At 43.8% G+C, this 14,198-nt stretch overlaps 1 protein-coding gene across 1 annotated transcript in view; it reads left to right on the top strand.

Moving 5' to 3' along the window:
- GNL2 (G protein nucleolar 2) overlaps window positions 1-14,198 on the top strand; it is an 859,639-nt gene that overhangs the window by 578,701 nt on the left and 266,740 nt on the right. Inside the window, 1 exon segment of the mRNA XM_044083721.1 lies at window positions 2,272-2,379. Coding sequence (XP_043939656.1) covers window positions 2,272-2,379 — 108 coding nt within the window.

Raw genomic sequence — 14,198 nt, 5'->3', positions numbered from 1 at the left:
CTCCCAACATTTTCTGACAGAAACGCACATCCCTGGGAAATCCAGCCTAATAGCGGACAGGTTCCGCAGGGCTATCCTCATGCCTCACGAATGGTCTCTGAATCAGGAAGTTGCGGACCTTATCTTCCGCAAATGGGACCAGCCTTGCTGCAATCTATTTGCCACCCCCCCCTCAGCAACAAATGCAGCAGCTACTTCTCCCTGCTTCCTCCTCCAGGTTAAACTCCCAAGGACGTTCTAGTCCACGATTGGCCTCAGGGACTCCTTTATGCATTTCCCCTAATTCCAAGACTTGTACAGAAAGCAAAATTGTTGGGTTGCAAAATGATCCTCATTGCCCCCTATTGGCCTCAACAGATATGGTTTCCATTTCTGCACCTTCACCTTCTAGACCAGCCTTGGGTTCTGGACCCAGTGCCAGATCTGTTGATTCATCAGTCAGGTGGGTTACACCAATCCCTTCAGATTCTCAAGCTCACAGCTTGGTTTCTCCACTTCCTACCTTAGCCAGGCTTCCAAGTATCTCCCCAGCAGTTCGCGATATTATTGTATCCTCCTATAAGTCAACTACGAGAAAGACTTATGCTAGCAAATGGAAACTATTTTCTTACTGGGCAGAATCTAGAAACTTAGACCTCTTTTCAGCCCCAGTCCATCAAATTCTAGAATTTCTAGCAGAGCTTTTTCAGTCAGGTGTGACTGCTGCTGCCAACAGGGTACAACTGGCAGCCATATCTAATTTTCATATTGGAATTCTTAATTCTAGCATAATGTCTCATAAGCTCTGCAAAGCCTTCATGAGAGGAACATCTCTTCTTAGACCCCCCAGTGAGGGATCCACCTCCTCTTTGGGATCTCAATTTAGTTTTGACTTATTTGATTCTGCCTCCCTTTGAACCAGCAGCTTCTTGTCCCTTAAAATTTCTTTGTTGGAAAACACTCTTTCTGGTTGCTATTACCTCAGCTAGACATGTTTCAGAACTCTAAGCACTCTGTGTTCGTCCTCCATATATGGTGTTTCACAAAGACAGAGTTTCTCTGAGAATCATCCCATCCTTCATACCAAAAGTCTTTTCAGAAAACAATTTAAATCAATCCATCGATTTCCCAGTCTTCTTTCCCAATTATAACAACAAGGCAGAATACGGTCTTCACCAACTGGATGTGCACAGGCAGTTACGTTTTTACCTCCATAGGACCAAAGAGCTAAGAAAGTCAGACCAATTATTTCTCTCCTATGCTCACAATAAGCAAGGCCTTCCAGTTTCTAAGGTGACCTTATCCAAACGGTTATCTGACACCATTGCCTTTATTTATCAGTTAAGGCATAAACGTCTACCAGCAAAACTGAAAGGTCATTCTACTAGAGCATTAGCCACGTCTGTAGCTTTTCGGTCTAAATTACCCATAGACTCAATTTGTGCACCTGCCACTTGGGCAAACCCTCATACCTTTATCTCTCATTACAAAGTGACTGTGATCTCCCAGAGCAGTGCTTCCTTTGGTTCCACTGTTCTGAAGAGTCTGTTCCAGTGAGCCATACGGGGTCTTTAGGTGCTAGGGATGCTGTCCCAAACAGCAAGAATGAAGGCAAGATGGGACAACTTAACATAAAGAAGTTATGTACCTACAATAACGTTCCATGTTAGTTGTCCTTCATCTCGCTTTCCTTCTTACATCCCCCCCTCCTTCCCCCTTCCTGGAGGATTGAGAGAAGTTTATTATGGTTTCACTGGCTAATTTCCTTTTTCTTGGTTCACATGCCAGGTAATTTTATGACAGTTTACTCTGATTTGTTATTTTGATAAATCAGTTTTAGGTTACTGGTTACTTTATATGTCTAGTGTGCGCTATCACAAACAAGATCTGGGTAGCTGATGCTGGGCATTCTGGGATAAGGGTTAGCCTTGAGCCAGTCAATAGCTCTCGAGCTATAGAAGTAGGCCGAGTCGGAGCCGAGGATCGGCTCCGAACCCAAACAGCAAGAAGGAAGGCAGGATGAAGGACAACTAACATGGAGCGTTATGGTAGGTACATAACTTCTTTTTGCTGACTACAGAAAATCTAATGGTGACAAAAAATGAGATGGTGCTTGTGTGTGTTTTTGTAGGCTTTTGAGGGTCAGTCAGTGTTAAAGCTTTATACAGCATTATTGTGGTATGTATAATGTGTACATGATGTCTTGTACAACATTATTGTGTATAGCAAGTGAATCCTGCAGTGTGGTTTCTTATGTAATGACAGATTTTTATTCCAATTCTTCTGTTTCAGGGTGGAGAGCCTGACATACAGACAGTATCGAAAATGGTGTTAAATGACTGGCAACGAGGTCGGATACCGTTTTTTGTCAAACCACCAAATGCAGAGCCAGATTGTCAGGTACATTTTCTTGCTTTTCGGAACCAGCGAAAGATAATCTCTAAAAAATGACTTTGTGATGCAGTCAGTATGAATAATTATAGCACTTCACTCTGATGTGTCAGTGTTTATGTATTTTTACACAAACTATTATGTAACCCAAGTTACTGCCCTTCTTTAAGATATGTTTCATAGATATACTCCAACCCAAAACCTATGGTCTTCTAATAAACTACTCCTAACCATAACGAAACCCAACAGGAAAGCAGGGCAATCCCTTTATTCCCATACAGTAGCCAAGCTGTGGAATGCTCTGCCACCAACAATAACTCAAATAGATACTACAAAAACTTTTAAATCCACACTAAAACATTACCTTAACAACCTTACATGCACTGCAATCACTTAAACAAACCTCCTTAAAATATACTTTATCCAGTGCATTTACACAGAATAACACAACTTAAGAAAAGCAATTACCTTACTCTGCTGCATGATGTATGATTTAAAAAAAGTATATTAGATAGAATTTGACTGAATGCCCTGTTTTATTGTTCATTGTTATAAACTGTATTTTACCATATGTAAAATCTGATGACTATGTAAAATTGTTGTAAACTGTTTCATTCAGTTTTCAGTAACATTGTTTAGTGTGTAACTGAATCTTTTGGAGCTTTTCTCCCCGGGCCTCCACTGAAAATCTTTGATCCAGTGGACTTTCCTGATCAACAAATGTCAATAAATAAATTAATAAATAATAAAATGTATTTCTTAATTTAACATTTGTTTACTGGGAAAGTCCAACTGGGACAGAGCCAGGAGAAGCACACGCTAGTGGACTGCAACCCCCCCCAGCCTTAAAATGAAAAGAAACAGAAATGTAAAACAAGTCCCCTGCATATGCGTACTCCTATCTGGACTGCCGTTTAACCAGTCCGGATTACAGAAAAGGCATCAGTGTGTACAAATGCCCAGAAGTCTATGCGGTTACAACCGCCTAGACTGGAAGGAGATCGGACTGCAGTGTCTGCAGTCACGTACATGAGTAGACAGCACTGATTGGCTCTCAGGAATTTCACTCTCACTAAGGGAATAGGGATCAGCTGCAAGGAAAGATACTGGAGCTGCTTGCACATACTGCACTCTCACTAAGGGAATAGGGTTCATCTGCAAGGAAAGATACTGGTGCTGCTTGCACAGGAATTATACTGCTCTCGCTAAGGGAATAGGGTTCATCTGCAAGGAAAGATACTGGTGCTGCTGCTTGCACGGGAATTATACCACTCTCGCTAAGGGAGTAGGGTTCAGCAGCAAGGAAAGATACTGGTGGTGGTGCTGCTGCTTGCACAGGAATTATACACATACTGCCTGGTTTACTTCAGAAGCTGTGTGCGCGCTCTCGCTAAGGAAATCAGAACACGGGAATACAGGTCTACCTCAGAAGGTGTGTGTGTGAGTGATTTTTGTCTCATATTTTTTGTACTTTTCCTCATAAAATATGTAGTTTACTGGAGTTTTGTAATCCGTGAAGAGTTGAATTCACTAAATAATGATAGGCATTTGAATTTGACTTCATATTCTTCAGAAAATACATGGTAACGCAAAACCTTTTATTCTAGCAATTTTTTAAGTTTATAAGATCAATATTTGAAAATTGTCCCTATTTGTGTGGCTGTATTCCCCCATTATTGACTTTGTCCAGTTTTTTTGTGCGAAGAGGTTGAGAGCTATGATGACAACTGAATTCACTGAATATGTTTGGCGGCTGTATTCCCCCATTATTGGCTTTGTCCAGGTGTTTTGTGCTAAGATGTTGAGAGCTATGGTGAGAACTGAATGCACTGAATAAGTTTGGGGGTTGTATTCCCCCATTATTGACATTGTCCAGGTTTATTGTGCTAAGAGGTTGAGAGCTATTGTGAGAACTGAATATGTTTGGGGGCTGTATTCCCCCATTATTGGCTTTGTCCAGATGTTTTGTGCTAAGAGGTTGAGAGCTGTGGTTCATAGCCTAGTACCTACCCATGATCCTATCGGCCTAAGGGCCTACGTAAGCCTAGCCAGCAAGGTTCCATACGCCACCCAAGAAAGTTATTTTCCTGTGCCACTGTCGAGCAGAGACACAGAAGTGATCCCCAGGGTATATTTCCTATTTCCCATCCACTCATCAAGATTTTTCTTGAAAAGTGCTAATGAAGAACTTTGCTTGACATAGATGGGTAGCTTGTTCCAGAGTATAGGAAGTCTCTGGGACAGGAATCTATCCCTCCAGCGTGTCCTGTTTATTGTGGTAACAAGGTTTAGGTCTCTAGAGCGTTAGCTCGGAGGGATTGGGATTTCTTTAGGTGTAGCATGTCCAACAGCTCTGGGTTTGACATAGCTTTATATGTTAGGCAGAGATCACCTCGGAGTAGGCGATATGTTACAGAGTAAAGCTGGAATTTTTTGAGGCGGTCAGTGTAGGGCATTTGTTTGAGGCCAGTAATCCTCTTTGTGAGGTACTTCTGTGGCCTTTCCAGCTGCTGCAGATGTCTTGTGAGGTACATTCAAAGGCGTTGTACTCTATAATGGGTCTAATGAGTGATGAGTAGAGGGGAACAATGACCTCTTTTTTCCTAGATGAGAACCCTTTTATGATGAGGTGTGCCATGTAGAAGGACTTCCTGACTACTGTGTAGATGTGACTGTCAAAGGAGAGACTACTGTCCACCTGGGTCCCAAGGTCTCTTATCACATATTCAGTGTTAAGTAGATTGCTGCCTATGTGGTAGTTCATGGGTACCAGGTTTTTACTAAAGGGGATGACACTGGACCTTTTGGCATTGAGCTTGAGGCCATGGCTCTGAGACCAGGCATCTGTCTCAGTGAGGCCCTTCTGTAGGATGTCCACATCATTTGGGAACTTGACTATGGCTCCTAGTTTGCAATCATCTGCGAACTTCATTAGCCAGAGGCCTTCTGTGTTAGCCTGTACTTCAGAGAAGTAGATACCAAACAGGAGAGGGTCCCAGGACTGAACCCTGTGGTACTCCACTTGTCACTGCTTTGAGATCAGATTTGGAGTCTGCAACTTTTGCAGTGTGGGTTCTGTCAGTGAGCCATTTGGCAACCCATCTTGTGACGTAAGGATTTATACCTAGTTTAGTGAGTTTAGCTATAATTTCAGAATGGGGGATGGTGTCGAAAGCCTTAGTGAGGTCAAAACAGGCTGTGTGAACCACCCCACCCTCATTCACAGCCCTGGTGACTGCCTCAAAGAAGTTGATCAGATTCAGGAGGCATGATCGGCCTTTCACAAACCCGAACTGGGTGGGATCCAGAGTTTGGAGGTTACCAGTGTCTTTGTTTATGAGTTCCATGATGATACGTTCCATGGCCTTGCAGACCAGGCTCGTCAGGCTAATAGGTCGATAGTTCCCGGGATCAGTGAGAACTGAATTCACTGAATATATTTGGGGGCTGTATTCCCCCATTATTGGCTTTGTCCAGGTGTTTTGTGCAAAGAGGTTGAAAGCTATGGTGAGAACTGAATTCACTAAATGATAGACATTTAAGTTTCAGCCTTCCTGCCTTTCAAGAAACAGCTTATATGGCATAGTGGTATGTTGTTCTGACTATAGTGCACAGGGTCCTGGGCTCAAGACTTGGCTGTGAAATGCAGGGTGGTAACATATAATTTTATTCTAGCAATGTTCCAAGATTATACAAGCAATGTTTAAAATGTGTCCCTGATTTTTGGGATTTTGTCCCCCCCAATAAATTTTGGCTTTTTCCAGATTTCTTGTGCTGCAAAGTTGAGAGATGCAGTTGAGTGTCAAGTGGATTTTACAAGGAGCTAAGAGCTTCAGGGAAAGAGAAGTTTAGTGCTGCTTATACTGAAGTTGACTTGCATTGTTAGTAGCATAACAGGTTGAATACTTGCTTTTTATGAAGAAAGCTGTGGGTTCTATTCCCACAGTATGTAGCTGCATTACTGATACTGTACTGTGTTGTACTTTTAAAGACGGTGGATTCTGCAGTCCTGAGAATGTCCTCTTTGGTGGAGATACCTAGTAACTATGAACCTGTTATCAGTTTTCCATCCATTCCCTATTGCAATATTACTAGCTTATCATTTTTTTATGTAACATAGGCAATTTATTCCTCAAGGGCAACAGGCACTTTATTTGTAGATGAAACATTGACATAAAGTTGTTTGTTAGCAGCAACCTCTTCATTAGTTACAGATCTCTTTAATGTGGAGTTATTTAGATGATTTTTACTTCTGCAGAGATTGTGCATATTTACTGATACTGGTGGATTGTAGAAGTTTGAGTATACTTTTATGATGGAAATGTTCTGAATTGGGCAGTTTTTCTCATTATTGGTGCATGCATTTTGTTTCATTGTTTACTGGAAAAATGTTCAAAACAATGAATTTAAAATACCCTCTAACAACTGTACTGTATTATACAAGGAATATAATTTAATACAATCAGGAATGTGTTTATTGATTATTTGATCAGCTCGGGTATGCCCCCTCCCAGTTCTTGGTTGGATGTGTTCGTTTAGGAACCAGTTAAATAAAATGTCTATAAGCACAAACTTTTTTTTTGTTACTGAATATTTTCACTGATTGAGTCTGAATGCTACTGAAAGTGATGAATTGAGTCTGAATGCTACTGAAAGTGATGAAGCCAGATTAAAGCAATCACGTCTCTTAGATAAAGCAATCACTTCTCATAGATCTTCATTTATTTTTTTTTGGGAGGGGTACTTATTGTCCACACCTAGGGAGTTAAGCCCATCGTGTAGGATTTCTGCCGCACAGTTCTCCCGGCTAAACTGTACCTCTCAATTGTCCAGATTTTCGCAGAATGAATAGCTTTTTCCTTCTTATTTTTGGTTTGTTCCTCATAATATTTGTGGTTTTCTGGTAAATCATTTACGAATGAAGTCACTTAATAACAGACATTGGGTTTCAGAATTAATACCCTTCAAAAAATGCATGCTAAAGCAAAACCTGTTATTCTATCAACTAAGTTTATACAAGAGGAATTTTTAGTACTGTTTCTTTTTTTCCCCCCAATATATTTGGCCTTGGCCAGATTTCCTGCATTAATAGGTTGAGAGGTAGGCGCAAATAAATTGCTTTATAGAATTAGGTATATCTAGACCTCTCAACTGTCCTCAATTTTGACTCAAAATGTTGCTCTCCCCCTAATAATCCCTCGGCAAAATGGCAATTCTGGAAGAAACGTGGAGGGTTTACAATTAATAAATAAATGTAATGACCAGAGTTACAGATTACTTTTATTTTAGAAATACATGAAGGTTGTCTTATTTTGTCAGCTGCTCAACTTAACAGTACTAATATGAAAAAAAAGTGCCCCTTCTTTGACAGATTGCCAGCTGTGTTGTGTGGCTATTTTATATTTTTGCATCATATTTTTGGTCCATTTTTCATAAAATTGTGGTTTCCTGGCAAATTAGTGACAAATCATTAAAGATTGAAGTTAGAAAATAATGACAGACATTTGAGTTTCAGATTTCATGCCATTCAGAAAATTCATACTAATGCAAGACCTAATATTCTGTTATCTTTCTAAGTTTATAAGAGCAATATTTAAAAATTGTCCTTATTTTTGGGCCTTTGTCCCACTTCTGTCTATGTCTTTCTCCAGATTTCTTGCTCTGAGGTTGAGAGGTATGACAAATGTGTCCGGGCCATCACTGTCAGCCAGAGACATATCAAATTGTGGCATACTTGTTGTACCCCACTCCCCCATGTAGTGACTCTGAATGTGTCCAAGCAAGGCAAGGAGCAGTTATGCAGTGTAAGTGTGCAACATATACCCACATCCAAGGTAGACACAAGTATTACAGTGGCTTTTCATCTGTCCTTCATTTTACAGAATGTTCTGGTTTTGTCTCATATTTTTATACTGTTGATTTATGCTTCTTATTATTCAGAAAATGCGTGTTGTTGCAGTGCCTGTTGCTCTCTGTTTACGTAGCAGTGCTTTAATGACCATCAGGCAAGCTTGTCTGAGATTGTAAGATGCAAATAAGCTTTAATAAGCATACTGTTAAACAATTATCAACATTGAAAGCCTTTTTGTTGTTGCCATGTAGAGTATATTTACATAACTAGATAACGTACAAGTCTTAGGGGTATTGAAATGCATATGTCAGTATTTGCAACAAAGGATAGGATTACAGTATTTTCAGAAGTTCATTACATTTGTTGGAGACTTGCAGTCATCTTTGTAGGCTCTACCCGTACACTAAACAAAATGCTAATCTATCATGTGTGGTCCATAACCTGTGCAGTAATCATTTAAGCAAGTTATCGTGAGCTTGTTTGTTGTTTGCTGTTCATTTTTTTACTTTGATCGTGTTTCCTCCATGAAACATAGTTGTCAGGCAGCATTTTTTTTTGGATAAGAAACATTTTTACAAGTTGGGATAATTGGTATCACAGAGATTGCTGCTTTCAGCATGTTACTTGGTACTTCTATAAAGCTGAATATAAAATCTGAAGTAGTTGACTTCATTTGATTATCAACCTGTGGTGTCGGATCCAGACCGGATCTGAGATGGCAGTATGTGAAGTTGTTCAGTCTCGCCGTTCATTCTTCACTGATGGGTCCGGAGCCGATCCTCGGCTCCAACACGGCCGTTTAGCAAAGCTCAAAGATTACCAGTAGCTCGAGACCAAGCCCTTTATCCCATGATGCATTGCTGGAATTACCCCAGATCTAGTTTGCCGCAGCACTGATCTCTTGGTTTCCAGTGTTGCTCGAGACTTTTTGTGGGATTTTCTACATATTTGCAAGTTTTTCTTCATATTTCTCTTGTATATGTTTATATATCTATTGCTTAGATAGAGTTAGACTGTTAAAAGTGTTCCCCTTTCTCTTTTATATCTTGCTTCGTTTTGCGTGACTTGTTGCTTCTTGGCCTTGGCCTCAGTAGTTTAGAACAGTTAGGAGAATATATTTATTCTCTATTGTATTATTATTTAGAGTGGCCCTTTGGGCGTTTGTTGTCAAAGTTGTTGATAGCCTTATAGTAGTTATTTTTCGAATTAGACATTATGTCTGAAGATAAGGAGAAACATCCGAAGTCTGGCTTCAAAAAATGTCCAGACTGCGGACAGAAAATGTCGGTGATAGATGCCCATGTTCAGTGCGTTTATTGTTTGGGTGAGGTGCACCTTCAGGAGTCCTGCAGTATATGCCATTCCTTTTCTACTAGGGTGCTGGCTGAGAGGAAGAGGAAACTCATAGCTCAAGGTATCCTTAAGCACCCCTTTGTTAAAGCTTTGTCTGACCAAGATGGGGCCAGGAAATCATCAAAATCCTCTAAATCTTCCTCTGAGTCTAAGTAAAAAAAAGTGGGGTATTCTGTGACTTCGGCTCCACAGCCTTCAGAGCCGACAGTCTGTTCTTTTTGGAGCCGGGACTCTGGCTTGGTACCAGTCTCCGAGACTCCCTCTTCACCACTTCTCCAGTCGGCACCATTGGTGCTTTCTTCCAGGTCATCGGTTAGCCTTTCTGATTCGGACATGGATCAACTGGTACAGAAGCTTTTAATGGCACCAGGCCTAGCTAAATTGTTGTCGGGATCGAAGACTACACTTCCTGACTTGATTGCTCCTCCTCCGAACGTTACCGCTCCTTCGGAGCCAGAGGAGGCCGACTTGATGATTGTAGAACCCTTGGAGCCGACGGCTGTTCCATTATCATCGGCTCCATCTGCTCGGACGTCCTCGGTGCCGACTGGGGACTCTAGCAGCCGACGCTCCCCTGTCGGATCCGGGGAGGAGAGTCACACTGACTTGTCGGTGCTCTTCCTCTCGGGGCTTCGGCTCAGGTGAGGTTAGCTCCTACCTCGGGCTCGGAGCCCACAGCTTCGGTGCGGGAAGGGATCGCGGTCCCTTCGGGTCCGTCGACGACTCCTCATCGGAGCCATGAGGCGGGTGTTGTCTCCAAAGACTTCCTCATCATCAGGATTGGCTTCTTCTTCCCTTAAAGTGCTTGTGTCCACTTCTGCTACCATCGGTCATCCCAAGGGTAGAGACCCAGAGCCTCAGGTAGCCCCACTGGGCGCTCACTGCTCTTCTGAGACTTCCCCAGAAGTCCCCGCTGAGGAAGCACCCAGAAAGAGAATGTGCAAGAGGAGGCACTTGGACCTCCACAGGAGTCACTGACATCTGACACCAACTTGGAGGAGTCAGAAGGGTCCCCTCGATCCCCCTCTGAGGACATCTCCTTTGCAGAGATACTTGAGATCCTTAGGCAGAGGGGTGATTGGCAGTCCAAAAGCCCTACTGAGGATGAGTCAGTTCTTCTGAAGGCTTTCGGGTCTCAACCTTCCACCTCCTGGATGTCTCCTCCCTACGATGAGCTTATGCATTTGGTCTCTCATAGGGCGTGGGAGTTGCTGGAGTCCATGGAGCCTGTTCCTGTTCCTCGGAGGCCCAATAAATTTATTTCTGCCCCGTCGATAAATCCTTGTCCAAAGGAATTCCTGTTGATGCCATGGTGGAGGCGGTGGCCACAAAGAAGGAATTGTCAAACTTCTTCGTCTATCCATCCTCCTAACAGGGAGTCCAAGATCATGGGTAGATATGGGAAATGCATGTTCAGTTCAGCGACTTTCACTCTGCGATCACTGAACTATCTGACCCATTTCACCAGACTGCAAAGAGATTTTCTTAAGGAGCTGGGAGATTCTCTTCAGTGTACTGTAGCTGCAGGCGACTCTGACAAAGTTTCAGCCCAGCTTGCTACCCTTAATTCCATGGTAAACTCGTCCATGCGCCTCATATCATATACAGCTGATGGTTCGAGTAGGGCTGCAGGTACAGGGATTGCTCTTCGCAGACATGCCTGGATGTGCCTCTGTTCCTTTGTGGAGCCTTTCAAGTCTTCATTTGTAAACACCCCATTTGACGGCTCATCCTTGTTTGGGCCAAAGGTAGAGGAAACATTGACCAGGTGTGAACAGGAGGGAATGACTCTGTCTGCCGTCGGAGTCAGTTTTTCAACCCCTACTCAGCCTTTTCCCAAAGGCCAAAGGGGAGGGAAGATGTGGTTCCGAGAAGCCCAAGGAGCCTTTCAGGACACACGTGGAGAACCCCCCTCCAGGGGCAGAGGAGGGTGTAATAAAAGAAGATGCCGCCCTCGTGGCAGAGGGGCTCTGCAACACCAGGGTGACAGAGATCATTTCTCTGGCCAACCCAACCAGCGCTCTTGAGAGGAGGCCCGACTGCCCTGCTCTGGAGGTGGTCGGGGGTCGCTTATCTTTGTACCTAGAAACCTGGTTAGATATCACAAATGACAGATGGGTACAAAGCGCCATTTCCATAGGGTATTTCATACCGTTCTCTGCTCCACCCATTCCCGTCAAAAGAATCCCGGACATTCCACCCAGTTACAGGGAACAAGCAACCATAGAGGTCCGCAAGTTGCTAGAAAAAGAGTCATCCAACCAGTCCCAGCAGACCAAATAGGATTCGGAACTTACTCAAGATTCTTTTTGGTTCCAAGGAAAACAGGGGACTGGAGTTCCATTTTGGACCTCAGCAGACTGAACCAATTTGTAATAAAAGAGAAGTTTCGGATGGTCATGCTTCAGTCCATACTCCCCTTTTTGGGGAAGGACAATTGGATGTGCTCGATCGATCTCAAGGATCCATACTACCACATAAAAATGGCCAGACCATCCAGAGATCATTTGCGTTTCCGGCTTGGAGCCAGTCACTACCAGTTTTGAGCCCTGCCCTTTGGTCTCACTACAGCCCCCAGAGTGTTTACCAAATGTATGGCAGTGGTCACGGCTCACCTGAGGCATCTAGGATTCCAGGTGTTTCCATACTTAGACGATTGGCTCCTAACCTCCACCACCAGGCATCAACTGATTCAGGCAACAGAATCCACTCTGACACTGCAACCACTTAGGCATTACGGCCAACTTTGAAAAGTCTGCCTTGTCGTCATCGCAGCATATCGTCTTTTTAGGGGCAGAGTTAGACATGTCAACTACGACTCTACGTCTTCCAGTTAAAAGCGTATCAATTCTTCGTCAACACATCATTTCACTGGTTTCAAAGAACAGAGCTCCAGCCACAGAGGTCTTGAAAGTACTAGGTTTGATGGCGGCAACAATTTTAGACATTCCATTGGCCAGGATGCATATGTGGATTCTTCAGTGGCTCCTGTTCACTCAATGTTCTTTCCAGGAGTTGCCAATAAACCATATGATTCTGATTACAAACTCTTGCAAGAGGGATCTTCAGTGGTGGTTAACGTCTCTACATGTCACAATAGGACGCCCCTTTGTACTTCCCCCTCCAGTAGCCACTGTGACCACGGACGCTTCCCTGATAGTGGGGTGGGGCATTTTCAGGGAAAGACTGCCCAAGCCACATGGACGGATCAAGAGTCACATTTGCATATCAGACTCCTAGAGATGAGAGCAGTACTTCTGGCGTTGCAGTACTTTCAGGACGCTCTCCCTCTAGGGACAATTGCCATACAGATGTCAGTGGTCTGGTATTTGAACAAACAGGACGGGACTAAGTCTTACCCCCTTTGCCGAGAAGCCCTCAGAGTTTGGCACTGGGCTGTGTCATCCCAGCTAGCAGACAAGCTGAGCAGGGCAATATTGTTGCCACACGAGTTGTCCCTCAAACAGGAGATTATGGACAGGATTTTCCGCAAATGGGGCCAGCCTTGCTGTGATCTTTTTGCCAGCCACATCAACACCAAATGCAGAAGCTACTTTGCCCTGATCCCCCGTCCGGGAGAACCCCCGAGGAATGCACTCATACACGATTGGCCCCCGAGTCTCCTCTGTGCATTTCCTCCAATTCCACTGATACCCAGATTTTTACAGAAAGCGAAGTCGCTGGGAAGGACTGTCATTCTTATAGCCCCTCATTGGCCTCGGCAGATTTGGTTTCCATTTCTTTACCATATTCTCTTGGAGGATCCATGGACCCTGAACCCAGATGTTCATCGTGCATACAGCTGCAGTAATCACAGATGGGTTTTCAGCCGTCAGGCGGTCCCTCGGTCGGCCGAATTCCAAAGTCTTGGTCCGGCGTCGGTTGTCGTCGCTTACTCTTCTGACGTCAGGAAGGCCAGAGTATATAAGACACAGCCGACGCCATGTTCTTCAGTCTTTTGCCGCGGTGCCCGAAGCAGAAGCAGTTCGCAAGTGCCGGTCGGCCAGCTCCTGAATTACGAAAATATTTGGAACCGAAGTCTTCATTAAAGCTAATTACCCCGTTGGGGAAACTTTTCTTGCCTCAGACCGATGTCAGAAAAAGTTAATAATTGTATTTCTTGTGGGAAGCAAATACCGCATAAGGATTTCCATTCCCTTTGCATACCTTGTTTGGGCCCAGACCACGGCGTCTCGGGCTGTCGCTTTCGCTACTTTCAATAAACGCACTATCAAGCATCGGGCGGAGTTCGCCCAACACTATTTTGGTAAAGCTTTTGACTATAAAATGTCGTCGGACACTCCGACTACCGTTTTATCCAAAACGCAAGGAAAAGGACCGACACGAGGCCCGCGGTCTCCGCTGACACCACAAACAGGCTCCACGTGGTCCGGTTCTCAGCGAGACGCCTTTGCAGTCCCTGACTACCGACGACACTCCTTTGGCGGTGTCTTCTGTACCCGAGACCGCTGGGTCCTCAGCCCTTTCCCAGACTACAACGAAGCCCGGCTTATGTCGAGCCTACTAATGTGGACAGGTCCACCTCCACCCATGGTGTATTTAGGCCTTCATCTTCTTTTTCTATTAAGGCCTTTACTAAATCCAAAGCAGCCAGGCATCAAAC

Source organism: Protopterus annectens, chromosome 1.part1 (assembly GCF_019279795.1).
Source record: "Protopterus annectens isolate FY-2018-M chromosome 1.part1, PAN1.0, whole genome shotgun sequence".
NCBI lineage: Eukaryota > Metazoa > Chordata > Ceratodontiformes > Protopteridae > Protopterus > Protopterus annectens.
Note: the sequence above shows the minus strand (reverse complement) of the source record. Positions and strands in the feature narration are given on the sequence as shown.